Genomic DNA, 25,367 nt, shown 5'->3' on the forward strand with positions numbered 1-25,367 from the left:
GGCGGGGCGAGGTGATGTTTTAGCTTGCACCAATTTACTGGGATTATCGTTAGTTAGTCAATTGCATTAGGTACAGATCAAGACAAAGAGTGTCATACATAAATTAACCATTTAATTTGTATTGTTTTTACTAATATTGTTGTCAGTGTGACCGCGAAATTATCGATACAATATACCGTCAGGGCCTCGAAAATATACCGAAATATACTTTTTCATTTTCAAAATATACCGCGGAATAGGGCTGTCAACTATATAACAAAATATCAATTTATCGATATTTATTTAAAATAAAAATATATATACATATATCGTGATATTTTTTGACAATATAATATATATATATAATATATTTTCTAATATTTTAAGTTCCGTCCTAACCACAGGATCTTAATAAATATATAGGGTATATTGTATATTTACACAAGAGTGGATGTATGTATGTAACGCACAGAAGGAAATGTTTCCGACCCCATTAGGAATATATAATCTGTTCTTAGTAGTAGTTATCAGGGTTAATGGCCGAGTCGATTTGGCCATGTCTGTCTGTCCGTCTGGCAGTTACATTAAATTTTTTAGAGTATTTTCTTGCTATTATTTTAGTATTTTTAAGTATGCAATGCCAATTCACCAAGTTAAAAAACGAGTTGAAATGCGAGGCTCATGTCAAAGTCTAGTTCATGATCAGAATCAAATTGATCGTTTGCCATAAAAATCTGCACAATTAATTTTTTAAATATCTGAAAGAATGGCATGAAAAAACTGGATATACGGTGTATACAAAAAATACGACAAAGTGTATAAACAAACGTCCCTAGTTCCTCGTCAGGTGTCTCTGTCGCTAATTACATAAAAATGTAGTTAATATGTATCAAATGTGTAGTTATTCTGTAGTAACCTTGTAAAAATTGTATTTTTAATAAATTCTATGTTGATTCAACCCTATTTTATGAATATTGAAATCAAAATATGTACTTAAGACCAGTATATGTATCAGGAAATTGGTCCATTTATAGTAAACAATTATATTATCACTGCTGAGAATGCTATCTAGCTAGTAATCTAAAGCGGAATATCAAAATCAAAGAATATCAACACAATCGCTGTTCACACATTATCAGGCCCATACGAGCCAGCTGGTCGTTGTGTCCACAGAAAACGAATTAAACATAAAAAAATCGTCATGAAGTCAACATAAAGTTCGCACTTAAGGAAAAAACAGCGCGCGAAAAGATATCCTCTCGATAAACGTAAATTCTGGGCACGTGTGGCCCATTTTATACATGTTTATTTATGCATGATATATAAGTAGTAGACGCGAGTTTATGAGTAAAACAATTACAACAAAGTGAAGCACGAGACGAGTGTTGCATACAATAAAAAAAGAGTCTTGGGTGTTTTGGGGCAGCATAAAATCGATTCGGAGTGCATGCGTGTGTGGGGTGTGGGTGTGTGTGCCGAAATTACATGCATGTGTATCTTTGTGGCAAATGCAAAGAAGCAGCAAGCTCACGCGCTTCTTTTCCCTACCCCCTACCCCTGGGGGCCGATCCAGTTGATAGAAGTTTAACAGCAAAGCCACATTCGTTCGCCGATTGCAAGAGAGTGAAACAAACAAAAGAGCCCCAACCTGTGTCAAAATCAGCCTTAAAACTATTCAGGTATGTAAACTAAAAATATAAAAATGCGCGCCCTTGTGTGCGTGTGTAGCTGCCTGTGCTTGTGTGTTTGTGGTATGTGTGAGTGGGTGCGAGAAGTTCCTACCTAACCTCAATTTGCTCAAACTGATTATGATAGGCGGCAAAGAGACCTGGCAGCGGCATTAATTATTTAAAAATAATGCATTCGCTGTAGTTGGCCTTTATTGAGGGATGTACATGGAACATTTTCTGTTCCACTACCACAAGAGTGTGTTTGCTTTGAGGTTAGAAAGTGGAATTCGCTTTATCAATGGCAAGATTTACCGATAAATTGCGGCTGAGAAGAGCAAATAGCAGTTACAATTGTTAAGTTAATAATGCCTGTGCCGTGTGTGTATTGTGGAAATATTTCTTATCGCATTTTTTCTGCTCGTTTCGTGGAACATCTGTATGTATAGGTAAATTAAAGTTCCGCAATCTACTGGCACGTGTGTGTGTAGTCATTTTTAATTGTCTCTGATTTAATAAAACTAAAAAGAAAAAACACAATGCCACCGAATAAATACAAATAAGAAGAGAAGGAAGATGTTCAAAGTAAAAACAACAATTCCACATACCAGACACAGGCACACACACAAACTCGCTCGACTGCAGTCAAAACACATAAACGTGCACTTGTATGGGAGTAAAAGAGGCAGAGCGTTTACCGCGCGCTCACCTTTTGTTATTGTTGCACTGCACTGGGCTGCCAACTGGTCTAAAATGTTATTTCAAATAATTATTTTTTATTAATTTTAATTAATCCAGAATCTCAGTTTGATTGATAATCAAATATTACTCGTCTAGCCATATTATCAAATAAAAGCAAGTTGGCAGCTTCTATAAGCTACAGATATTTGGGTATCTGGTTTTCTTTGTGTGTGTGTTTGTCTGGCTACAAAGTGATCCACACTCTTAGCTTAGCCTTCAGTTGGTTGGGGATTTTTGTGTAAATTCTAATTAAATAATTCGTTGAATCAAGCTTACTGCTCTGTTGATTGAGGGAGAGGCATACACACACAGTCGTATAAATGCATTCTGTTGTGCTTTCTTTGCGTCCGTCACAAGACAAGACGTTTTCCCCCAATTTTCTTTATGAAGCGCGTCAAGTTTCGACTGGGTCCGAGTCTGGTTTCGGCTTTTGGCTGTTTGGAAACTTGAAAAACAAGTTACCAGTCGGCGCACTTCATTTTTTTGAACTCTCCACCGCACACAGCACTCACACACGGACAGACTACATCTCTCAGTATTTGCTTTAAAAGCCTGCCTGGGTCTCTGGTTTGGCTGGGCCTAGATTGGTGGTCTCGTAGCGATCTCTGCCCTCTCAGCTTGGAGCGTGAAGCACTTGCCTCGCGTAGACGATTGCTTGCAATTTGCCATTGTCTTTGCATTTGCCAGAGGCCAGCGAACAAATCTTGAACTTGATGGTGGAAATTACGGTATTACAAGTACATGTGTTAAAATACAAACATTTTCTCTGCGGGTTCGGTGGCGCCCAATATTGTCATGGATACATTCTAAAATAAAATATTAATAGCTGTATCTTCCAATAAGAATTGTTGTCTGCAGCTTTATTCATTTACATATAATCCAGCTACCTTCGTCCGTTCCAATTACAACATTCGTTGGTCATTCGAAGAGTTACCTTTGGTAGCATCTTTGAAACCTCAAGGCTCAAGTGACAAACCAAAATATTCGGTAATTTGCTGACCACACATGAAACTAGAGGCATGATATGTGCATGCACGGCGGACCGGACGAGAAACATATCTCTTCGCCTGATAAAATGTGCACCCAATCAGATATACGAATTCTGTTGTGGCCAGCTTTGGTTGTTCTGGATGTTGGTTGTTGTTGGTGGAGCTTTAGATGGCTGTGTCATATCGTGTCTTCTGGTAATGTTTCACCGAGGGGCTTCGGCCAGGTCGTCGGCATGTCGCCACACTCCATCGAAGGCCTAAAATTAGCACACGGATAATTAGAAAGCACGGAACCACCTGGCATCAGACTGATGTTTCGGCACATATGTATACGTATGTGGGGAACATCAATAATACCTGGAAAGGCAAACAAACCTTTCTGCAGCACTGGAACCACAAACTAGCGCGTGGGCGGCACACAGAGTGTGGTTGTCCCTTTTGCTCCAAGGAGTTTTCAGCTGCAGTCATCAGAGTGGGGAGGCTGCAGGCTTGGGCCTAGACATGCGCTGCACAAGCTGCAAGTGAACTTTGAACTTTCCGACGAGGAGCTCTTCGTGTTCGTGCTGCTCCAACTTTTGGATGCACTTGATTTGCATTAGCCATCGACAGGGCCTGGCAGTGCGTTCCCGCACAGCAGGTGCTGAGGGGTGACACAGAAAGCGCGCTCGCTCCCTTAAACTCTCTGGCTCTCTCTTGAGGGTCCGTCACGTCTGCATTGCGCAATGAGAGAAATAATCGATAATTGCAAGGTTTCCATTTCCACCACCACCAGCAGCAGTCAATTCCACGCCAGATTATTCGCGTGTACAGATTTTATTGCCTGCTTCTTCCAGACGCAAATTGAGATTCCAACATGTGTTTTTTGGGTTGTTTGGTGACGAGAGAAGTAGAGTATGCTGGCTGCATCGTGTATGGTGGCCATCGACGACGGATCCGATCCGCCGCGGCTCTACCGCCATTGTCATGGTGAGATGCACTTTGCTGCCTTTCTACGTTACACACAAACAAACACACAGACACACGGCCACGAGTACGCGAGTGTGCGTTTTTCTTGCGCCTGTGTGCGTGAGCGAGGTGGAGGTTGTGGATTGTAGTAGGTGTATATGTGCCGCCACTGCCGCCGCCGCAAAGTGTAACCGTGGCGTTGTAGCCTGTTCTGTAGTCCGTTTGGTTTCTGATTTTCAGTTTTGTCGATTTCATTATGTACTGCAAGAGTATCGACGCCGACGTCGCCACAATACACATTTTTCTATGTATGGGTTTCGTTTCGCTCTTTTACTCGCTCTCGACCTGAAGCAGGGTATCGCTGGGTGGTGTTGCCATGGTGTTGTTGGCTCGCATCGCGTAGCTGGTGCGGATCACCCTGTATTATCCGACTTGTTTTGCAAGCTCTCGTGCCGGCTCTTTCGCACCGTATGTGTGTTGGTGCTTTTTGCACTTACGTAAGCTCCCAGTCATCCGACTGACTCGACTCTCCGAACATTTGTTACTTATCCAAATTCTAAGCGCCATTTTCTCATTTTCTGCTGCTCACGACGATCTTTTCTTTCCTCAATTTATTTCGCCTCAATCGCTGGACTGTAGACTGTAGCCCCAGAGTAGAGTCCATTAGCATGCAAGAGCATGGAGCAAACTTCCTTCCACTCGCACACGGTTCCACTGAAAGAGACTGCAGTCTAGAACCCAGGCGGCCAAATATGTGTGTGCCCCAGTACATGGGGAATCTGTTATGTACTTTTTTATTGCCTCTCACATCTCAAGCAACAGAACAGCAACGATTCCCATTTTTAATGCGCGCCCGAGTCCGTGGTTTGCTGCGTTGCCACCCTATTTGATGTGTTCATGGGCAGCAACAGAAGAGACGAAATGAATTCCAAAGCAACACTGCGCGCGCGCATTTACACTCCCTCTATCCGCTCTGGCTCTGTCTCCCTGCATGTCGTCAGTTCTCTCGCGCTCTTTTGTTGCTTCTTCGCACCAACACACTCACGCACAGACACGCACACAAAGGCCACTACCTATTCTCTTTCTCTCTCTCTTCTCTGCCCGTCGCTGGCAGCAGGCTGACTCCGACGAACTGCTGGCCGTTCAATCGAAAATGTTTGCGGCGGCGTTAAGATGTACGAAAAACGTTTCCTCGCCAAAACTGTGTGAATATCTGTAAAAAGTCACAGAGAAACAATCATTAAATCGAAACAAAATAGTGCAAACGCGGTAAAAACAGAAAGCAATCCGTTGTGACGAAAAAAATTTGAATAAAAACGGCCCAAGCGATATTTAAAGTCTCGATTGTACAGAAAAACTATATTTTGGCGAACAAAAAAGGTGAAATTGGTTGAAAAGTGTAGGAAATAGTTGCAAGTGCAAAATACTGCGTAAAACGTGAAAGTTTCCAATAACAAGCCCAACCGAAAGGCAGTTTATAGTAAATATAAAGGCACACACACACATACATGCATATGCACATATTTCGAGTATATACACAGCCAAAGCAAATGAGAAGCCCAGCCGTTGCTGATGTAAGTTGAAAGAGGCGCGGGGGAGGTGGGGCGGTCCTCAGAACCATGAATATGAAATATCCTTCAAGTGCACTTGGTGAAATCAAACAACTTTTCGTAGTGGCAAGCGAGCAGCTAAAACTTGTGAAAAATACAACATTTTTAGGTTAGGTCAATTTCAATTGGTTTATATACACACACGCACACACACTCAGAGGGATAGAGAAACCCAATACATATTTAAAGCGCACAGACAAAAAGTCGTCGACGACTGCTACGTGGTTGTTGTTTGTGCTGCCGCTCACACTCACGCACAGCAATCCACATGAACACACACATGGGCGGAGGAGAGCCGCACACACACGTAACAAACACACATATACACAAGTTTGAACCATTGCTTTTGGCTTGCTTATGAACTGACTGTATTTTTTCAACGTAGTGTCGTTTTATTTTCGTTCGTTGATTCGTTCCCTCTCAGTTCGAGCGCTTATCTTGACTTTGCTTTGATGCGCCATTCGCATGTAGTGTGTGAGTGTGTTCGTACATTTAAATGGCTCCCAACACTGAATAATATAACCCGCTGGCTGGCCCCGGCCCCAGAGCTCCACGGAGCGCCGCCACCACACACAATGAGAGCATCATTTTTGCTTCTGCCTCTGCCTTTCCTTCTTATTCACATCTCTAGCTCTTCCTCTTCACACCAGTCCGTCTGCCTTTTCTTGTTCTTGTTTGTTGTTCTTGGTTCGTTTTCTCATTTCTTTTCGGCTCTTTCAATTTTACACAGCTTTCTTCTATGGCTATAGTACGAGTAGAATATATGCCTTAGCTATTTTGTACATATTTCTCTCTACATCCATATGTTTTATTTGCGAAATTTATTAATAGAGCAGCGGTAGTGCGTCTCTGTGTGTTTGCGTGTGCGTTTGTGTGTGTGAGAGTGAGTGAGAAAGTAACACAAAAAATCGAAATATTAATTCGTGCATTAAAAACTACTAATAACGGTGGTGGCTCCCTATCCGATAAATAAGAAAAATGAATCAAGATTAGATTGTTGTGATGCCAGACAGTGCAAAGAAAATAAGTGATTAACAATTTTTGCATATTTCTTGCCCCTCTCCTTTGTGCTGCGTATTCTGTGCTGTGTATACACTTAACAAAACAGATAAGATAATGTTCGTGTGCACGTAATAGAGCAGCAGAACAAGAACAAAAAAAAATGGAGGGAAAATTTTGCCCACATGTCTCCCCCAAGCACACAGCAACACAGTTGCGCGCACACACACACGCACAAATATTCAGCTGCCATGAACGCCCCAATTTTGTGTTGGAGCCCAGAGCTCTTCCACATTGCGCGCTCAGAGACACACGCAGCACATACATACATACACATGTACGTTTGGTATGCACTGGCAATGCCGATGATGGCGGATCCAAATACAATAACAAAAACTGCCACACGGTAAATGAGAGTGTCCGATATACATAGGAGTAAAGGAAACGCATTCAATCCAACGGGAGGGCTCTTTTTCTCCTGCGAATATGCAAAGGACTTGTCATAGAGTGGGAAGCTTCGGAGCTTTTGTGCGGCTGTACAGTGTTTCAATATTTGTTTACAAATGCCGAGGCAACCAATTGGTGGGTTGGGTGGGTGAGTGGCTAGAATGATCCTCAAGGCGGTTTCGAATTGAATTGACTCCCGCCAGCACAGGCCCGCGCACAAATACACTTTCATTCAAGTTATATTTACACTTAACCACTCTCTTCGAAGTTCCATACTCTCTCTCCTGTGCGCCGCCGCGCAACTATGCTCTCTCTCTCTTTTGGTAGCTCCTCTCTAACGAATGCCCGCCAAATACTTGATGTGTGTGTGTGCATGTGTATGACGGGTTGTTGCTGGCCCCAAACGGGTGAAAAATACCTTTTGAAAAAATCTGCCATCTACTGCGCCTCAACAACAAATTTGCGCTCTCTCTCTCCTGTTGGCACGGTCTCTCTCACTCTATTCTCTCTCTCGCTAATATGGCTGCACCACCGACCGCCACCACCTTTGCATTTGTGGCTTGCTGCTGCAGCATTTGGCTCTTGTAAGCTGTAGTAGATACAGAATGTATACCATCAAGCCCCGCTCCCTCCCCTCTGGCAATAACATGTATATACGTATATTTTCAAATATGCTCTGTCTGCGAGTGTGTGTGTGTTTGTTTCCAGTGGATTCTATGCAAGCTCTGAGGTCGTGCATGGGGAATTTGGCACCTTCCATGCGCTCACACAAGAAGCATGCTTAGGAAGGCTTTACTGTACCCGCTAAAACCAATAACAAAGCGCGCGCCCAATTCCGGTTGCACGTATCTATATGTACATATGTATGGTTGTGTGTAAATACTTATATACATGCCTAAGAAGAGAGCGTTGGCAACTCTCCTCCGCTATATACTTGTATTGTTATTGCCCCCCGCCCTCTCGTGCCAGCAGCGGTGGGCTCTTTCTATCAAACACGGAACACAATACAAAGGAACAAATGTTCTTCTACTCTCTTTTTTTTGCGATATGGCAAACTAATTTCGTGCTGTGCCCACAAAATAAAATGTTTGTTGCTTTGTGGTTGGGACACATTTCTATGTAGTGTGAAATTATGATATTGAGGATTTCCTATTGGTATTTCCTCGTGTTATGGAGAATTTATTTAATAATTGTTTCTATTATTTTTCTTACAGTCGGGCTTACCTTAAAGCACAAATAGCAGCAGAGCTGGAGAGACCACGCACGACGTGGCAAAAGCAAAGAGTAGCAGCAGAAGTCGCAGCCACAGCCGCAGCATCAGCAAACAACGTCGTCGCCTAGTCGCCGCCGTTGTTGTTGTTGTCGTTGCTGACAATCTCTCAATTATAGAACCTCAGGGCATTTGCCGCTAGCGGGCGACCAAATGCATAGACAACATATGTTGCACTCACGAGCAGTTCAAGATCAAGAGCCGCAGTCAAAGCAGTTGCGACCACGACCGTTTGTTGCATACTACATACGCTCATAGGAGAGCGGCGAGAGGGCGAGAGGGCGAGAGAGGGAACACCACCCAGTATCATCCCAGTATCCAGCATCCCTGTGCTTAGGCAGGGACCGGATCGGACTCCACAACGGCCTCAAAGGGGAAAAGCCGCACGGAGGAAGGACAAGCAACCAGACAGAGAAACGACAAGATGATGAAACGCACCCGTGTCGACGAGGTGCAGTTCGGGACACGTCCCGGCCCACCAGCTCCGGGCGTTGTCGGCGTCGGTGTCGGAGTTGGAGTCGCCGGCGTTGGCGTTGGACCCACTTCCGGCGTCAGTGTCGGCGGTGGTGGCTCCGCCACTGTGGGCGTAAACACAGGAGTAACAATTGGCACAGTGGTGCCAAGTGCTCACAGTGCCACCATTAGCGGCATCAGTTCCATACACCATCGCATCCTCACACCACAGCATGGTGGTGCCCAGACCATAGCCTATCTGCCGTCCACCACGCCGACGGCAACGAATCTGAAAACAACGAGCTCAATTGTTGACAGCACCAGCAGCAGCAGCAGCATCATCAGCACCAGCACAGGAGGAGCCCAGGTGGCCACTGTTGGCGTGGGAGTGGGAACAGTAGGAGGAACTGGTGCAGCTGGAGGAGCAGGAGGCGGAGTAGTTGTATCCACTGGCAGCGCGGGTACACAAACACTTCAGTATACGACATGTGAGTAGACAAATTAAACCAGAAACCCAGAACCAAACTGAACGCATTCCCTTCGCTTGCAGCCTATAGCGTGGCGTCAATACAGGCTGGAGGAACTCTCAAGGGGAGTACATCGGTGGACGGTGGCAATACCGTGCAGATTCATGTCACTGGAGGCGCAGGAGCAGTGGGAGGAATAGTAGGAGGATCCGCTAACCCATCCAACGCCCAGACAGTCTCGAGCAGCTCCCAAACGGCAAGCAGCACCATCCGACAGCGTACAATAAGCGGTACACAGACCGCGGCCAGTGCAGTCAGCAATCTCACATCAATGGCGCAACATCAGACGCCTGGCAGTCTGCCCCAGACGGCACAGACGCCACCCTCAGCTGCTGCAGCTGCCGCTGCTGCCCAGCAGCCGGGCAATATTATCACAGGAGGCAGTAGTACCCCACCGCAGGGACAGGGATCTGGAGGAGGAAATGCCACGCCACGACTGAAGGTGGAGGATGCGCTCAGCTATCTGGATCAGGTGAAGTACCAGTATGCGGACCAGCCGCAGATCTACAACAACTTCCTCGACATCATGAAGGAGTTCAAGTCGCACTGCATCGACACCCCGGGGGTGATTGAGCGCGTCTCGACGCTCTTCAAGGGCCACACGGAGCTGATCTATGGCTTCAATATGTTTCTGCCGCCAGGCTACAAGATTGAAATCCATTCGGATGCCCTTGGCTGCTCGGTGCCGGTGGTGTCGATGCCTTCGCCCCCCGGCGCACCCACCAGCACTGGGACGGTGCACATGATAGCCGGCGGCACCAGCAGCCCCCTGGCCACTGCCGGCCATAACTTAAAGACCACGCTGACTGCCGCCGCAGGAGGAGGAGGAGCTGTTGCGGCCGGAACAGCTGCCGCTGCGGCAGCCGTGGCACAAATTCAATCTGCAGGCGCTGTCAATCTGATGACCCACGGCGGTGCATCGCTCACCCAGACCACGATTCATGCGCTGCAGCAGGCCACACCACCGCAGTCGCAGTCCCCGGGGCATGTCCATGTGAGCGTGACCAGCTCGTCAGCGCCAGCGGTGGTGGCCGTGGCTGGAGGACAGCCGCCGGGCAGCATCTCTGTGTCGGCGCACAACATGCCACAAAATTACTCGCGGGATCGAGAGCGGGCCACAATCACGCCAGCAGCCGGTCAAGTGGTGACGGCGACAGCGGCTCCTTCAGCGGCCAGCAGTATTGTTGTTGGCGGTGGTCCGCCCACTCCGAATTCCCTGAGCGAACTAAGTCCACACGGTGTTGCGGTAGCTGGTGGCGGAGCGGGTGCCCAGCACAATCTGCATCACATCCAGCAGGCGCATCAATCGATACTCCTTGGCGAGACGGGGCAACAGAATCAGCCAGTGGAATTCAATCACGCCATAACCTATGTAAATAAGATCAAGGTGAGTGAAAAGAACGTGCAGATGTGGTGGTCGAAAGGTGATGGCTAATCTGTGTATTTCTTCCCGTTTAGAATCGTTTCCAAAACCAGCCGGCAAAGTACAAGAAATTCCTGGAGATTCTCCATGCCTACCAGAAGGAGCAGAAGGTGATGAAGGAGGGCAGCCTTAATCAGGGGAAAATGCTCACCGAACAGGAGGTCTACACGCAGGTGGCCAAGCTCTTTGGCCAGGATGAGGATCTGTTGCGGGAATTTGGACAATTCCTGCCCGATGCCACTAATCATCAGTCGTCGGGCGGGGGGCAGTACATGGCAAAGGCCTCCTCCGTGCACCTCAATGATCACAGCAAGCAGCAGCAGCAGCGTACCACCGCCACACTGAGCGGCGGGGCACATATTACCATGTCGAGTGCCTCGCCAGCGCACAGCATTGGCTCACCCCTCCATCTGAGTGGTGGGGGCACACTGCCGCAGACTCTCGACAGCAGCGCCCATGCAGCGGCCATTGGCAACCTTTCCGCGGTGAACACCAGCGTCAGTATCAAGACTTACAACAACAATCAGCAGCATCAGCAACAGCAGCAGCAGAACCATGTAATTGCATCGCAAAGGAATGATCTACTCTTCGAGAAGGACTATCATGGTGTGTCGCCAGCCAGTCTGCAACAGCAGCAGCAGTCGCACCAGCGCGGCGCTGGAGTGGCGCATCATCATTTGGCGGGGACTACTGCTGGAGCCGCCAATATTCGAGCTGGAGCGGGCGGTGGCAGCGTCATGGTGCCCTTTGAGAAGGAGCACCGGAACAATCATCATGTACAGAAGTATGTGGGGGGACACTCGCAGAACCAGAGCCTCTCGCACCATGGCCACAATGCCAAGAAGTCGCCCAGCTATGGCCTCTCCTCGGTGATTGGATCCTTGCCGCACCTTTCCGACAATTCCCTGGACCGCAGCTCGCCGGGCATTAGTTATGCGGCGACAGCTGTCCTGACCCCTGGCCATCATGCGGGTCAGAATAATTCTGCAGCAGCAGCCGCCGCCGTCAGACGGCAGGGCGGAGTCGAGGACGGTGGCCTGTATGGGAGCGTCGGAGGAGGCGGCGGCGGACCACCGCCGGCCAAGCGATCTAAGCCCTTTTGCAGGGATGTCAGCTTCTCGGAGGCATCAAGCAAGTGCACCATCGCGGATGCGGCCTTTTTCGACAAGGTGCGAAAGGCCCTGCGCAGTCCCGAGGTCTATGACAACTTTCTGCGCTGCCTGACGCTGTTCAATCAGGAAATCGTGTCCAAAGCGGAACTCCTGGGACTCGTCTCACCCTTCCTGATGAAGTTTCCCGATCTCCTACGCTGGTTTACCGACTTTCTGGGCCCACCCGTTGGTTCGGGTCAGGGCCAGGGTCAGGTGGGAGCAACAGGAGGCGGAGGACTTATCGATGGCATGCCACTAGCGGCTACACAACGGCAGGGTGGCAGCAGCAACAGCAGCTCCCACGATCGAGACCGGGAACGAGGCACCAATCATCCAACGGCCGCCGAATACGTACAAGATGTCGATCTGTCGGCGTGCAAGCGGCTGGGCGCCTCCTATTGCGCCCTGCCGCAGTCCTCAGTGCCGAAGAAATGCAGCGGACGGACAGCCCTGTGTCGTGAGGTGCTCAACGACAAGTGGGTCTCATTTCCGACGTGGGCCAGTGAGGATTCCACATTTGTGACGTCGCGCAAAACGCAATTCGAGGAGACGATTTACAGGTAAGCAGATGGCCTCTCCTCTCCTTCTCTGCCCTCTACTCCACTGTGAAATAAGTCCTAGAAATAATCCGGTGGATGCTTTGGTTTTCTTTCTTCTTTTAACTCTTCTTTTTGGGACCTATTTCATGGTGTTGCCAGCACTATCCTCTTCCCTCTCCTCACCTCACCTCTTCTATCCCTCTGTTTGTTTGTTTTCTTGGTTCCTCTTGTTTCTGTTTCTTTGGCTTTCGTTTATTTGAATTAACCAATGCGCACGTGTTCTAAACAAAAGGAATATTCACAGAACGGAGGACGAGCGATTCGAGCTAGATCTGGTCATCGAGGTGAACAGCGCCACCATTCAGGTGCTGGAGGGTGTCCAAAAGAAGATGTCCCGCATGTCCAGCGAGGAGTTGGCCAAATTCCATTTGGACGATACTCTGGGCGGCACATCGCAGACGATACACCAACGTGCCATCCATCGAATATATGGCGACAAGTCGGGGGAGATAATCCAAGGCATGAAGAAGAACCCCTCGGTGGCAGTGCCCATCATCCTGAAACGGCTGAAAGTCAAGGAGGAGGAATGGCGGGATGCACAAAAGGTAAGTCTCAAAAGGCAGTCCCAGCACACCAGCTAGATAGTTACTTAACGTTTGTTTCTGTTATTTGTTGCAGGGCTTCAACAAGCAGTGGCGCGAGCAGAACGAAAAGTATTATCTCAAGTCGCTGGACCATCAGGCCATCAACTTCAAGCCCAACGATATGAAGGCCCTGCGCTCCAAGAGTCTCTTTAATGAGATCGAAACTCTGTACGATGAGCGGCACGATCAGGAGGATGATGCCATGGAGCAGTCTGGGCCGCATCTTGTGCTGCCCTACAAGGACAAGACCATACTTGACGATGCCGCCAATCTGTTGATCCATCATGTCAAGCGGCAGACGGGCATACAAAAGCAGGAGAAGCAGAAGATCAAGCAGATCATACGACAATTTGTGCCTGACCTGTTCTTTGCGCCGCGACAGCCACTCAGCGACGATGAGCGGGATGACGGTGAGTCATAACTTCTTTATTTCACTATCCAAAGTAGTTAGTAATATCTAACCCACATCACCAACTAATTATCGGAGTTTCCATGATGTAAAGTGCACTGAGACCACTTAACGAAAAGTCAATAAAGTAGATTTCCATATAATTATGTTTGAAAATGGTTTTAAAAGTTGATTGAAATTTAGATAACTTCAACTATTGTCATGTAATTTAATTATAATTTCCATTAACTTGAATGTAAAATCGTTTATCAAACATTATACATTTTTTGCTATTTATTTTTGTTGTTTTTAATTCAATGTTTGCTTTTATTTTTTATTAACTTCTCTAAAAGAAAGACACATTTTGACTATCATTAAATCCAATCTGTTCTTTAAATTTTATATCTTTTTAAGTATTATATTTAATACATTTTTGACTTATTGGAAATGCCCATTTTTATTTAGTTTAAAGCTCCACCTTACCTTAATTTTAAGTACATTCATATTTATTATTATTTATTTGATTTGCGTTAATAGTATTTTAATTGAGTGAATGTTTTTTCGTTTTCTTTTTCATTTGAATATTAACAACCACAACAACAACCAACAACTGCAACCCACAAACTGCTCTTGTAACTTAATGCAAAAACAAAAAACATAAAACGATAACTGTAATTAATTAACACCGCACAAATGGAATGCACACACTGAAACAACCACATCGCATATCGAATATTCGTGTCCACATATGTATAGCCTTTCCATTTTTGGCAGATGACAATACCAAAATGGACGTAGACCATTTGCCGATGAGTCGAGCCGATTCGGTGACTCGAAATGCCAAGGGATCGCCCAGCGAGAGCGGTTCCCCGGCACGCAGCACGGCGAGCACCAGCAGCAGTGCGGCGGCAGCGGCAGCCGTTAAAAATGAAGCTGATGAGGTGAAAGCAGCGACGACAGCAGCAGCATCATCATCTACTACGACGACAACAACAACAGCGAAGACGACGCCAGCGAGTTCAGCTTCAGACGATGCCACACCATCAACATCCTCAGCAGCAGCAACAGCAGTAGCAGCAGCAGCAGCATCAGCCTCAGAGGCCAAGGCAAAGGATGAACCCCTGTCTAACCGAGATGAGGCAGGGAGCAGCAGCACCACCACCAACAGCACAGGTAGCGGTGTGTCCAGTCCAAGACCAGATCAAGCAGCAACATCAGCAGTAAATCCCGGCGATGTGGAAATCAAACAAGAGCAGCAACACGCTGACTTTGCCCACCCCAAGCTGTTGCCACAGCATGCGCAGGGCCAGCATGAGGTGAGTTTTAACCAGAGCAGACTAGGGGACACATTGATCTATAACTCTATATATTATTCTCCCCACTGCAGGATGAATCCTACTCGCTGTTCTTTGCCTCCAACAACTGGTATCTGTTCCTGCGCCTACACGCGATTCTCTGCGATCGTCTGCATCATATGTATGAGCGGGCACGGCTGCTGGCCATCGAGGAGGAGCGTTGCCGGGTGAATCGGCGAGAGAGCACCGCCACGGCACTTCGGCTCAAGCCCAAGCCTGAGGTTCAAGTGGAGGACTTCTATCCCACCTTTCTGGATATGCTCAAGAATGTCCTGGACGGCAACATGGACTCGAACACGTTCGAGGACACGATGCGTGAAATGTTTGGCATCTACGCTTACGTTTCCTTTACGTTGGACAAGGTATGTTGTAGTGGATCTAGTTTAAGCATCGTCTCGATTGCTAATCTCAATTTTTCTTTACTTTGTTGCCAGGTTGTGTCGAACGCCGTTCGCCAGCTGCAATACTGCGTTACTGAGCGAGCCGCATTGGACTGCGTGGAGTTGTATGCCACCGAACAGCGGCGTGGCAGCACTGGCGGCTTTTGTCGCGATGCCCACAAAACTTTCGAGCGCGAGATGTCGTATCAGCGCAAGGCGGAGAGCATGTTCAACGAGGAGAACTGCTTCAAGGTGTACATTGTAAGTAGTGCCTTTCAATCCTTTAAGCCATCAATTACTACAACGCAACGGAATTTTACTCTCTTGCAGTACAAAATTGACTGTCGCGTTACTATAGAGCTGCTCGACTCGGAGCCCGAAGAGGCGGACAAGCCGGCGCTGAAGGCCCAAAAGTTCAGCAAATACGTAGAGAGAGTTGCGAATCCGGGCCTCGGCGGCAGTGGCAGTGGGAATAGTGCAGCACTGAGCAGCGAGAACATTGTGGAAGAGTCGGACATCAAGACGGAGGAGGAGGATGAAAATGCCGAGGTGAGTGTTTCGGAAGGGCAGAAGGAGCTGGGCAGCAGCAGCATTTGAGCCAAAGCCAGAGCCCCTTTGCGTGTGTGCTGGAAGAGTGGTTAACCATGTTGTTTGTGTATTCTTTTATTCATTTCTATTTTTGTTTTCCGATTCGTATCCTCCTCTGTTGTGTTTCACTGTACATACCATACCATACAATACATTGAACAAATATAGTTTAGACCGGTAGACCCAGACCCAAACTAATGGACCGACTACAGTACAAAGCCCAACCAACACCCACACACCTTCTGTATATATCAGTTTTGGTTACATCTCTTATCTGTTGTTGTATCTATCTATCCATCTATCTATCGCCGTTGCACAAGCTTTTGTTATTTTTCTCTTGTCGTTTCGCAAGCCTCGGGTGCACACACTTTTTGTTGTTGTTTCTTTTATTTGAAATATTCTTTTTCGACTATATTCCGTTTTGATATTGATTATCAACATGCCAATTGCCAACTTTTGCCAATCGCCCACATTTTTGCATACATATCGATAAATACAATCGATTGAAAATACCGAAACAAAAAAACAATAAATGCAACAAATTAAAAAAGAAGAACAAGAAAATATTCACTAATCTAATTAATGCTTTTTCGCATTCTTTTCTCTCATTTTTTCCGATTTATTTTTTCGTACCAGGTCAATTCCAAGGCTTGAAATAACAAAATAGTTTTGATAATTTCATTGAATAAGAAGAAGAAAAAGTCATATTGCAAAATGAAATAGTAATAAATGAATTTGTTTTTTGATTACCAGAACAAAACAAAAATGCCAAAACTTACATCGCAAAAACAACCGTAACACCATCAACCTTTTTTACCCATCACTATTACACACCATCACATCACCCACCACTACCACTACCACAACCACCACCACAACCACCACCCACCCACAACCACACCGACACATGCATAAGAATGTAAAGAACCGTTCGTCCAAGCAATAACAAGCAACAATAATAATGACAAACCGAATTATCACCTAAATAATTGTAGCATTTACCACCCACCCGCCACACAGAAACATGTATACATAGATACCAGAACACTCTTTTGCCAGCATACGTATATATATATATATACATATATATATACCTGATGTAAAAAAGTAGAATCAACTACAGCAGCAATAACAACAATAATTATAAACGTAGGCACGCGCTTGCATTTGTTTCTAATTTTGTTATGCCTTGAGTTTGTCTCCCTTAGTGTTATACCGAAGGTCAGTAGTTCAGTCGCGTCGCGAAGAGATTCTTCTTGGCAAAGGTGAAGGTGACAGAATAAGTGTGTGCGTGTGTGCGTAATGGTGTGTGTTGTCAGATGAGATGTTAAAGAGGAGGGAGGATGAGGTGTGAGAAATGGATACACGATTGCGGTGTCAAGTTGTTTCAGTTCCAGTGTTGAGCAGCACTCGATTTGAGGGCTTAACAACACCACACAAACATATATGTAAATATTTATTATCGTGTTTTTAATGTAAATAACATTTAGCGTCAAAGTACATATGTAATTAAGTGTAAGAGTTTAGTAGCTAATTTTGTAAAGGAAGGTAACCAGCCAAAAATGTCATTTTAAATTAAACAACAGCAGTTCGGTAACAATTTTTTATATCTAGGCATTTAAGAACAAACGCACACCACACACACGAATGCAAATGCAAATCCCATAACTGTAAATGAAATCAAAACATAAACAATACAGAATACAATCACCAAATGTGGATATGACCGGAGAGTGAAAATTGAGAAAAATATATATGGAGCAGCAGCCTAATATAAATTAATGAATTGAAATTGTTGAAAGTGAAGAAAGGGGACGGGATGGTGTCTCTGGGGAAGGGTGTGGGTTTAGTGCAGCCAAGCCAGAAGCAGGTTCAGTAATTGTATTAAGCTTTAAGCAAGGTAAGTGATCGTCGCACTGTAGAACATACTCATCATTTCAATTGATTAGACGTAGCTCTAAGATTAAGTTTACTTTCGAGTTGTGTTCTGTTGAAATTACTACTTGGTGTACTAAGTAAATGTGATTCAGTTAATCTGTAAATGTGTATGTGTCGATCTTTGGCTTGTTTGGCCTGGTACCCTCTACCTACATGTTGTTTCTTCCATTTTTGTTTTTCCATCCTCAAACCCTTCTCCATCCATTTACCTCCCTTCTGTTTTGTCATGCTCATTGTTAGTAGTGCTACAACCACACACACATACCTCCACACGCACACACAAACACATACATTTCCAGCTTAAAGTAATATTCGTAAAACTCTCTGTGGAAGCATGCTGCATTGCCCCTCAATTGCTGCCGGCAATTGCCATAATTTTGGACAATTAGACTAAACGTTGCCCGTCCGTGTTTTCATTGCAGCATGCTCGAGGAGGAGGTGCACCCAAGGCGCGTTTCCTGCTGCGCAACAAGCGCAGGTCGCAGCTGCACGAGGAGCAAGTGCGCCAGTTGTTTGATCAGAAGCGAAGCCGAATTGAAACCACAGGAGCGCCCGCCACGACTAACGCTGCTGAGGCAGGCTCTGGCGGCGATGCCAACAATTCCACCAGCAGCAGCAACACCACCAACACCACCACTAATAATAATAACAACAATAACAATAATAATTGGGGCAAGCGTCTTCCGGAGAGACTTGGCGCTCCACAGGTGGGCCTGGCCGAGCAATACGCCTTCAACGATCGCGACGAGATCACCACAAATTCCAGCAACGGCAGATGCTTTGTGACCAGCAAGAATCTCAAGCTACTCAAGTACGATGCAGTGCGTCGTGCCAAGAAGGTGAGTCATCAGCGAAAGAAGAAGAGGCTGTAATTTAATTCGTTTCTCGTTTGCTTCCCCAACAGAGTCATTGCCGCGTCACGCAGGCGAAATATGTCCGGTATCAGGCCTACGTCAACAATTGGCTGCAGCAGCACGTCAGCGAGCAACTGCAGCAGAACTGCAGCGACTGGCTGCTGGGCAAGACGGCGGATCAGATCAATGCCAGTGGCTGGGGCGCCACCTGTAAGACCAAGTCACTGCAGCAGAAGGATACGTCCAAGACGCCGTATCGTGTGTACACGCGATACAAAGTCATTCAGCTTGGTGGCAATGCGACGAGCGGCGGCTCGATTGGTGGTGTGATGGCTGCAGCAACCTCAGCAAACGCCTCGGTGGCAGCAACAACAACATCATCATCGGTAACCAATGTGTTGGGCACCGCCATGTCCTCCAACCATCCCATCGCCCATAGCAGCAACAGCAGCATTTTGTCAACGGACTCGACTTCCACCACCACCTCCAATGCCCCGCAGCAGCATTGCAACAGTGCGGCAGCAGCAGCTGCAGCGACCACGAATGCCGCCGAGGCACTGCAGCAGGTGCGTCCTATGGAGAGCTAACCGGAACGGACAGCAGCAAGAGCAACAGGAGTAGGATCAGGAGCAGGAGCATGTTCAGATGCTGCCTACATGTGACGATAAAAAAGATGGAATGGAATGGAAGATTTGCCTGTATTCAATATAAAAATTTGATTCTAAATGTGATACCAGTCGCTGTCCGGCGTGGCATTGGATATTGGATATATATTTCATCGAAACAAAGCCCCTTTTCACTTTGTACAGAGTCATTTAATCATAGGCGTTTTGCTCCAAAACTAGAATTAGGCTTACATTTCTTGCATAACTTATAGAGTTAACATTAGAGTTCCACCTATGGCAGAGCGACAGTTTTGTTTATATAGAGGCGCCTTGTTTTTATTGAGGTAGCATTAAGTCAGTCATAGAGCCCTTTCTACCCACTAACGCAACCTAACTTGTAGGCCCCACATGATAAGTCATATAAATAGTATATACATAAAGCTAAAGCTAAAGCGTTTTGTGCACAGCAAACGGAACAAGTGAAGAGTTGTGCTAGTAATTAGTAGATTTCAAAACACGTCTGTTTAGAGCCCTAAGATTTTATCTTTTACTTTTACACCTACATATGTGTGACGCATGACGTGACGTATTTTTATACAAAAAGAAATTCAACAAAACAATCGCATAGGCCAGACCCACACACAAACCTTGTACAATTCCTTGTGAATACTATTATATTATTAGATATCTACGCGTTTAAGAACCCTAAACATAAGCTGTAAAAACGTAATGAGCAGATTAAAACAAGTTTATCAAAAGTGAAATGGCATTTCGAGCGTTTACGAAGTAGTACAAATGTTTATTGGAAATAGTTAAAATGAACGCGCACAGTACAGTATTCGATACACACTGATAAAAGCATTGTATTATATACAAATGCATTCTCCACACATCACTTGTAAATGAAGTCCCGACGCGTTATAATGCCAGCAATGCGATTCTCGTTGTTGATAACCAGCATGTGGCGCAGCCCCAAGGCGCGAAAAATTTGAAAGATCCTGGGCACAGAGTCGTGCTGTAATGCCATACGACAATTAAATGTTCCCGGAACAGTGGGTAAAAGTTTTGTTTCTACTCACCGCATTAACGCGCACTGGTGATGGATTCATGAACATGGCCAGGTCCACTGTGTAGTTAATTTTATCATCCAGTTTTCTCACGCTCTGGAACAGCAAACAAATCATTGAAGAATCTGCAGGGGCTTTGTCTATTCCTTACCTTTATGGATGGATATCGCGGATATACATCTCGAAACGTTTGTATTGTAGTATTTGGCAGCCAGAAATGACTGTTCTCCACATACAAAGACTTTAACAAGATGACAATTAGCTGCGAGCGCAAAACAATGCCGCAGACACGACCCTCAGAGCGACGAACCTGCAGTAAATGATGGCGTTGAATAGGGATAAGCAAATGCTTTCATAATCTTACACCCTTGACGTCATCCACCACAGGGAAACCATTGTGATCGCATTTTTTCAGCACATTGTAGATATAGTGAGCGCTGTCACGCAGCTTGATGCACACCACAGGACTGCTCAATATTTCTCGTGCTCTCAGGCCTTTATATTGGGGCAGGGGCTCCCAAGGCAGCATGGGTACGTGATTCACTTCGATTTGGGTGTCGTAGATGCCCTCGTTGAAGTAGTCGCCAACCCACTTAGCACTGATGAGCGCTATGATCAGGGGGAAAAAGAATGAAGTCTCCACGCCAGTTGTTTCCATCAAAATAACCGACAAGCTGATGGTCATGCGTAGAACTCCACCCAGATTGGCGGCAGCTCCGATCAAAGCATATTTTCCGGGATGCAAAAATTCCTGTTGTTTTCATAATAAAGGATTAACTGATGGACTTTCTATGAGCGATTTGTTACTTACTGTTTCAGGGAATAAATAGAATGTGACCATGGCCAAGAGACGTCCCCAGGCGGCGCCTACTAAAGCTGTTGGTATGAAGACGCCAAGGGAGACGTTGAGACCAAAGGTGGCACACGACAGCACATAGTACACAAGCGCGAACATGGCCAGAGTGAGAATTTTGTGGGATCCTAATAAAACCAATAAATGAAATGAAATGAATAAATGATAAGCCGAGAGGAAAACTTTCTACTGGCTTACCTGGTGGATCATGGAACAGAGATCGGACTGTGGCCTCGGGCGTTTGAAACCAGAGTGCGGCCACAGCATTGTATTCATTGTCTTCACAGAAAAGCTGAACAGGATGGATGGTCGGATCGTTGCCCAGCGGACGACAATCATTGATAAAGTAGATCATCATGCATGCCAGTGTAACGCCCAGCATGGCCACCACAACGGCTTCGCACACCTTGCCAAACTTCCAGGGAATGTAACGTTTCCTAAATCCATTGATTTTCGTGTTCAGCGAATTCCAGGCGGCCCCTAGTAGGCCGCCGGTTACGCCCAGCAGCATGAAGATCGGCAACTCAAAATAGTCAAATTTCAGGGGCTGATCGAATTTGCCCAAATTGAAGAGGCCGGTGAAGGTGAAATCGTTCAGGCCGTGATATGTGGATAGGACAATGTTCAGGGTAAATACGCTAATGATTGAGGCAACGAGAGTGCGCCAGATGAGATTTTGGTTCCAGAAGCTGGCGGCTTCTTCCAACGAGAACAGCATACCGCCAATGGGGGCGCCAAAAGCAGCAGAAACTCCAGCAGCACCTCCTCCCAGGACAAAGTCCCGCTTCTCGTGGTCATCCCTAAAGGCCTTAAACACACGGAAATCCTTTACAAATGTTGTACTTTTTCCCTGCGATATGCCAGCTGCTACCACAGCGCCGGCGTGTATCATTGGACCCTCCTTGCCACCAGCCAAGCCGCCTACCACCGAGGTGATCACTCCAATTGCTTTCACAGCCAGGGTCTTGATCCGCACAATCCGCGGTATTTTCACACCGTTCAGGTAGCTCTTCACCTGCGGAATGCCACTGCCCGCCGTTATGGGTTCGATGTAGGTAACCATGGCAGCTCCAAAGGCCACGGGCAGGACGCTGAGTAAGATCCAGTAGAGGAATGGCACAACCAAATCGCCGCCCGTAATGTCGCTCTTTGGTACATTGCTTTCGACGGCTGAAAACAAACAAAAAAGTCAAGTGAGATAAAACCAATCTAGTTTATAGCTTTACGCACAGTTCATGAGGAACAAGTACTTCAATTCGGAGAGTTCTTCGATGATAATGTCTATGGTGCAGGCAATAAGCGCTGTGATGATGCCAATTTGTATGAATATGATCCATCGTATGATATCCTTCCGCAGTGAGAACCGCTCTGTAAGGCTCTTTCTTTGTTCCTCTTGAAAAAGCGTATTTTCGCAAACTTCATAGTCCAAGCTCTGCAAAGGGAAATTTAGATTATGAATTGATGATAACAATCGTCGAGAGAAACCTCCCACAAACACACACACACACCCACCTCATAGTTTGGAGTCGATGATGCTGCCGTTCGGGACCTTACACGGAAAATAGGCTCCGAATCAGCGTTATCGCGATCGTTGCCTGGCAAATTTCCATTGATGGCCTGTAAAAAAAAGTGGATGTAATATGGAAATGCATTTACATTTACTCTGCGCTTAGAGATACGCAATTCATTTTACGCACGAACAATGGATGATTCATTCGACTCTATTGAGCACTTACATTTCCTGAATATGAGGGCGTGTGATCTAGCAACGCGGGTACGTCGTCGTCGTTGTCTATGCCGCTAGTCAAAGTCCCCAAATTATTGTTACCTACGCCGACACCTGTACTAGTTGGAGAATCATTATTTATCACATCTGTCAAGATAGTTTTTGGCGTGGGTAGACTTTTTTTTGTGACTTTCGTCACAACTGGTTCATCTTCGTCGGTTGTTTCATCCTCTAAACTTATTAAAGAAGCCTTTGCATCCTCCATTATTAAATTATTTCCATCCAAATTTGTGTTGTGTGCATTGGTACATTGGACAAGAGGGTGATGCAGTGCTAACGCGTCGTAAAAAATACTGGAAAATACCATGAAGCATCTCAAAAAGTTGCAAGGTGTGTTATGTAGAGAGGGAGCGAACTAAAAGAATGATTACCAAATTAAACGAAATACTAAAGACGGTTACCAGCACTTCACCAATATGGTGGGTATATTCAATTGGAGTATATATAATGTATATGCATATTTAATATTAAACTTCATCACTTGTTTCGGTCCCCGGAAACGCCTAAAGGGTGGGCTCAAACTGGAAGGTTGGGTGTAAGAACTTGAATTTGGCCACCTCTAGGAGTAAGCGGTTGTGTTCAATTTGGTTGCGGGAGCGCAGCTCCTCACTTATATCGCTCATTGTGCGTTCAAGGCGCTGCAGAATATCTCTGGGTGGCCCATCCATGTGATGGGACAATGAGCCAGCCATTTGAACATCTTTCATGGAATACGATTTGCTGGATAGGCTGGATTTGCTGTCGCTTTGCGAGGATGCTGTAGTCAGATCAATGGGCACCGGCTGATCTGTTCGAAATGGCAAATTGCTCGGTAGCTCCTCCTTAACGTGGCCCAAGTGCAGCACCTGCGGCTTAGCCGCCACGGGACCAAGCTGGCTGTAATTGGGATTCAGGGTATCCACCATGCTGGGGTTAAGAGTTGGAAGCTAGGAGTAATAGAATTACACATACATAGGTACATATGTCACAGTTTACATATGTAAAATGCGTGTACTTACAGTGCGAACATGTTGTACAATTAGCTCGTTGTTATTCGATTTATCTGTACAGTTCGGCATATCCGTGGCCAGCTTTACGTGATTTTGGTTGTGATCTACAGTTGAGTATTCGCTCACGGAAGCAGAGGGCTAAGGAATAAACAACAAAAATGAGCACTCACACAAACAAACATGCAAATTACCGAAAGCTTCTTTTCATTTCATTGAGTTGGTCTGCCGAAACAGATAAACTCACAAACACACACACATGCTTTATCTACATCTTCAACGGTAAACTGCATAGCTTAATGCATATTGCCATCTCGCTTTTTGCTTACTGTTTTTGTGCTCGTCTCCTCCTTCTGCTCGCTGTGCTCTTGTTGGTGGCGCTGAAACACAGTTTTTATTTTCATTTCATGGACTTCCTTTCTCGTCGGTGTTGAATGTGCAACCGGATCAAACTTCGCTGCAGCCAGTCCTGTTGTTGTTGTAATCTTGCACAACGATGTTGATCGTCCTTTCCTACGGGGTTTCTCAATGGCACGATTCTTCATAATGCGATCTCGACGTTCCTCTAGGGCAATCACCTTCATTTCATGCAGTTTGCCCAACAAAGATGTGTGGCGACGCTGTACCGGAATCATAACTAAATTACTCGAAATTTCAGGGTGTTATGTCGCGTCTACCTTGATGTGCATATGAAAGTTGCCCGTGGAACGCACGCTGCCGCGATAAACGCGATCCGGCGGACAATTACAGCACTTGACCACCACATTATCCCCCACCTGGCTTTGAATGCTGTACAGCTCTCCATTTAGGATGTATGGAACGTGTTGGCGCTGCTCCACATCCACCTCGGCCGTAGTCTCAGAATTAGTACTGTTCGCAGAAATTTTTCATTTAATACTAATCAAAAAAAAAATTATTTTTATCACGGAAACTTTTACTATTACTTACAGCAGCGACATCTTTGAAAAATTGTGAAAAGAAGAAGTAGCGAAGGAGATACAACACACATGAATCTATGAGTTCTGCTGGCAAAGAGGATTTCGAAAAGAGAGAAGAAGGCAGAATGTTTAAAATAGTTGAAAACGGAAAAGGAACATCTACAAGTACGATATACGCAATCAGATATTTGGGCGAAAAATATGGCAGGTCAAAAATATTTGAACTTTTTATTGAAACACTTGAT

General features: G+C 45.9%; 3 protein-coding genes across 8 annotated transcripts; 1 reads left to right on the top strand and 2 right to left on the bottom strand.

Moving 5' to 3' along the window:
- The first annotated feature begins 1,158 nt into the window (after positions 1-1,158).
- On the top strand, positions 1,159-20,256 carry LOC117889899 (paired amphipathic helix protein Sin3a). 6 transcript variants are annotated; one of them, XM_034794411.1, is made up of 12 exons: positions 1,159-1,658; positions 8,592-9,588; positions 9,651-11,014; positions 11,086-12,761; positions 13,033-13,345; positions 13,419-13,794; positions 14,529-15,088; positions 15,160-15,489; positions 15,562-15,768; positions 15,838-16,056; positions 18,456-18,872; positions 18,938-20,256. In XM_034794411.1, exons 2-12 carry the CDS (start codon positions 9,072-9,074, stop codon positions 19,472-19,474), a joined length of 6,516 nt encoding a protein of 2,171 aa, XP_034650302.1. In that variant the 5' UTR covers positions 1,159-1,658; positions 8,592-9,071; the 3' UTR covers positions 19,475-20,256. The 6 variants fall into 6 exon arrangements, with proteins under 6 accessions (XP_034650302.1, XP_034650305.1, XP_034650301.1 ...); XM_034794410.1 differs by lacking the exon at positions 1,159-1,658 and adding an exon at positions 5,462-5,701; XM_034794413.1 differs by lacking the exon at positions 1,159-1,658 and adding an exon at positions 5,462-5,701 and having other exon boundaries at positions 14,547-15,088.
- Positions 20,257-20,266: 10 nt separating this feature from the next.
- LOC117889902 (H(+)/Cl(-) exchange transporter 7) lies at positions 20,267-23,451 on the bottom strand. The gene is made up of 9 exons (XM_034794419.1): positions 23,149-23,451; positions 22,925-23,029; positions 22,643-22,844; positions 21,611-22,582; positions 21,371-21,540; positions 20,924-21,310; positions 20,711-20,869; positions 20,572-20,655; positions 20,267-20,507 (listed from the first exon to the last, which is right to left on the bottom strand). Exons 1-9 carry the CDS (start codon positions 23,401-23,403, stop codon positions 20,385-20,387), a joined length of 2,457 nt encoding a protein of 818 aa, XP_034650310.1. The 5' UTR covers positions 23,404-23,451; the 3' UTR covers positions 20,267-20,384.
- Positions 23,452-23,590: 139 nt separating this feature from the next.
- Positions 23,591-25,268, bottom strand: LOC117889908 (protein stand still). Its single transcript, XM_034794434.1, has 5 exons — positions 25,133-25,268; positions 24,862-25,054; positions 24,514-24,804; positions 24,197-24,325; positions 23,591-24,124 (listed from the first exon to the last, which is right to left on the bottom strand). Exons 1-5 carry the CDS (start codon positions 25,141-25,143, stop codon positions 23,702-23,704), a joined length of 1,047 nt encoding a protein of 348 aa, XP_034650325.1. The 5' UTR covers positions 25,144-25,268; the 3' UTR covers positions 23,591-23,701.
- Between the last annotated feature and the right edge of the window lie 99 nt (positions 25,269-25,367).

Source organism: Drosophila subobscura, chromosome E, assembly GCF_008121235.1.
Source record: "Drosophila subobscura isolate 14011-0131.10 chromosome E, UCBerk_Dsub_1.0, whole genome shotgun sequence".
In the NCBI taxonomy this organism is placed as follows: Eukaryota; Metazoa; Arthropoda; class Insecta; order Diptera; family Drosophilidae; genus Drosophila; species Drosophila subobscura.

What these genes read in the sequence shown, in the direction of transcription:
- LOC117889899 (XM_034794411.1), top strand. Translation starts at nt 9,072, where the DNA reads ATGATGAAACGCACCCGTGTCGACGAGGTGCAGTTCGGGACACGTCCC. An exon ending in AATGGCGGGATGCACAAAAG is followed by an intron (nt 13,346 to 13,418) that starts GTAAGTCTCAAA and finishes TATTTGTTGCAG; the next exon opens with GGCTTCAACAAGCAGTGGCG. An exon ending in AGGAGGATGAAAATGCCGAG is followed by an intron (nt 16,057 to 18,455) that starts GTGAGTGTTTCG and finishes TTTTCATTGCAG; the next exon opens with CATGCTCGAGGAGGAGGTGC.
- LOC117889908 (XM_034794434.1), bottom strand. An exon ending in AGGAGACGAGCACAAAAACA is followed by an intron (nt 24,326 to 24,513) that starts GTAAGCAAAAAG and finishes TTTATTCCTTAG; the next exon opens with CCCTCTGCTTCCGTGAGCGA. An exon ending in TTGTACAACATGTTCGCACT is followed by an intron (nt 24,125 to 24,196) that starts GTAAGTACACGC and finishes TATTACTCCTAG; the next exon opens with CTTCCAACTCTTAACCCCAG.
- LOC117889902 (XM_034794419.1), bottom strand. Translation starts at nt 23,403, where the DNA reads ATGGAGGATGCAAAGGCTTCTTTAATAAGTTTAGAGGATGAAACAACC. An exon ending in CATCGACTCCAAACTATGAG is followed by an intron (nt 22,845 to 22,924) that starts GTGGGTGTGTGT and finishes TTCCCTTTGCAG; the next exon opens with AGCTTGGACTATGAAGTTTG. An exon ending in TGGTGGATGACGTCAAGGGT is followed by an intron (nt 20,870 to 20,923) that starts GTAAGATTATGA and finishes CATTTACTGCAG; the next exon opens with GTTCGTCGCTCTGAGGGTCG.